The sequence below is a fragment of the Montipora capricornis genome, chromosome 3 (genome assembly GCF_036669925.1).
Source record: "Montipora capricornis isolate CH-2021 chromosome 3, ASM3666992v2, whole genome shotgun sequence".
In the NCBI taxonomy this organism is placed as follows: Eukaryota; Metazoa; Cnidaria; class Anthozoa; order Scleractinia; family Acroporidae; genus Montipora; species Montipora capricornis.
Window position 1 is genome coordinate 65446226 of NC_090885.1, and position 1138 is coordinate 65447363.

At 37.6% G+C, this 1138-nt stretch overlaps 1 protein-coding gene across 1 annotated transcript in view; it reads left to right on the forward strand.

The window, feature by feature from the left end:
- Positions 1-886, forward strand: part of LOC138043742 (dehydrogenase/reductase SDR family member 9-like) — a 10653-nt gene extending 9767 nt beyond the window's left edge. The window contains exon 4 of the mRNA XM_068890157.1: positions 1-886. This exon is cut by the window's left edge and continues 177 nt beyond it. Coding sequence (XP_068746258.1) covers positions 1-47 — 47 coding nt within the window. The 3' untranslated portion in view covers positions 48-886.
- Positions 887-1138: the final 252 nt, after the last annotated feature.

The window sequence follows — 1138 nt, forward strand, 5'->3', positions numbered from 1 at the left end:
ATTTTGTGTTCAAACTACCACAACCTCGTTGTGCCACATATGACTAGACAGTATTTTAATGAACTGTTTTATTTTGCAAGGAGACTTTTCTCTTTTTTCATATATCTTTCATATGTACTGTAGTCTATGTTAAATTTTTGAAGCAACTGAAGAAAAGGCTGAATTGTAACCACTAAAAGTACATTCAAACAATCACCAATTGATTCTATTGTTCTTGACTATAGAGCTCTGTAAAATCGTTCCGTTCATCCAAACCAAGGGAAATTGTCGTAGAACACGCTCGATTAACAAGAAAATTTACAAATAAAGAGCATCTCGAAGCCTTCAATTAATTCGTTCGACGACTTCAAATTCACCGTCGTGAGCGCCCTTAGAAGAAATGATGATCAAATTACTCTTCTACCGGCTCCACGTCACGTGCGTTGTCGCGTGTTACGAAATTTCAAGCCGGTTATTTCAAGTATTTTCCTCACTGTGAATCATATTTGGGCTATTTTCAACCCGTTTGTAGTGATTGCAATGATTGATAGTACTCCGTATAAGGACTGAATCGTTGGTAATAAATCACATGTAATCAGATATAGTAACATTGAAGTAGAAGCAGAAACCCATAAGGGTTGAAACGTGTAACGCGCGTTCACAGCTTCCGAATATTCAGTGTGAACTGATTGGTTGAATGTTTCAGTGCTAAGTACCATATTTGGAAACCCGTCGCTCTTGTTGTTCCAAATATGGTACTTAGCAAATTGAATATTCAGAAGCTTGTTTGCCAGCACACAAGGGGCCGTTACACGTTTCAACCCTTATGGGTTTCTGGTAGAAGCAATCAGGCGTTGTAAGGAAAAGGTTAGAAGGCCTTTAATAGAAGAATAAATATTAATCACAACGTACAGTCTTAATTCATTAAACCATTTATTGAACAATTATTCTTTGAAAAATCGAGGTGAATAGTGGCTACAACATTTGCAGAAGTAAACCACCCAAGACTGTGCAAAATCGATTTAATTGACATCTCCATTCACGCGTGGGAAACGTGCAAGCGGTGCAAAGCATGCGGGGAAGTGTTTACAGAAGCTTTAAACATGGCAAATCTATAACCTTCGTTAAAATCCTCGTCACAAACTAGTAAAATGGTCAT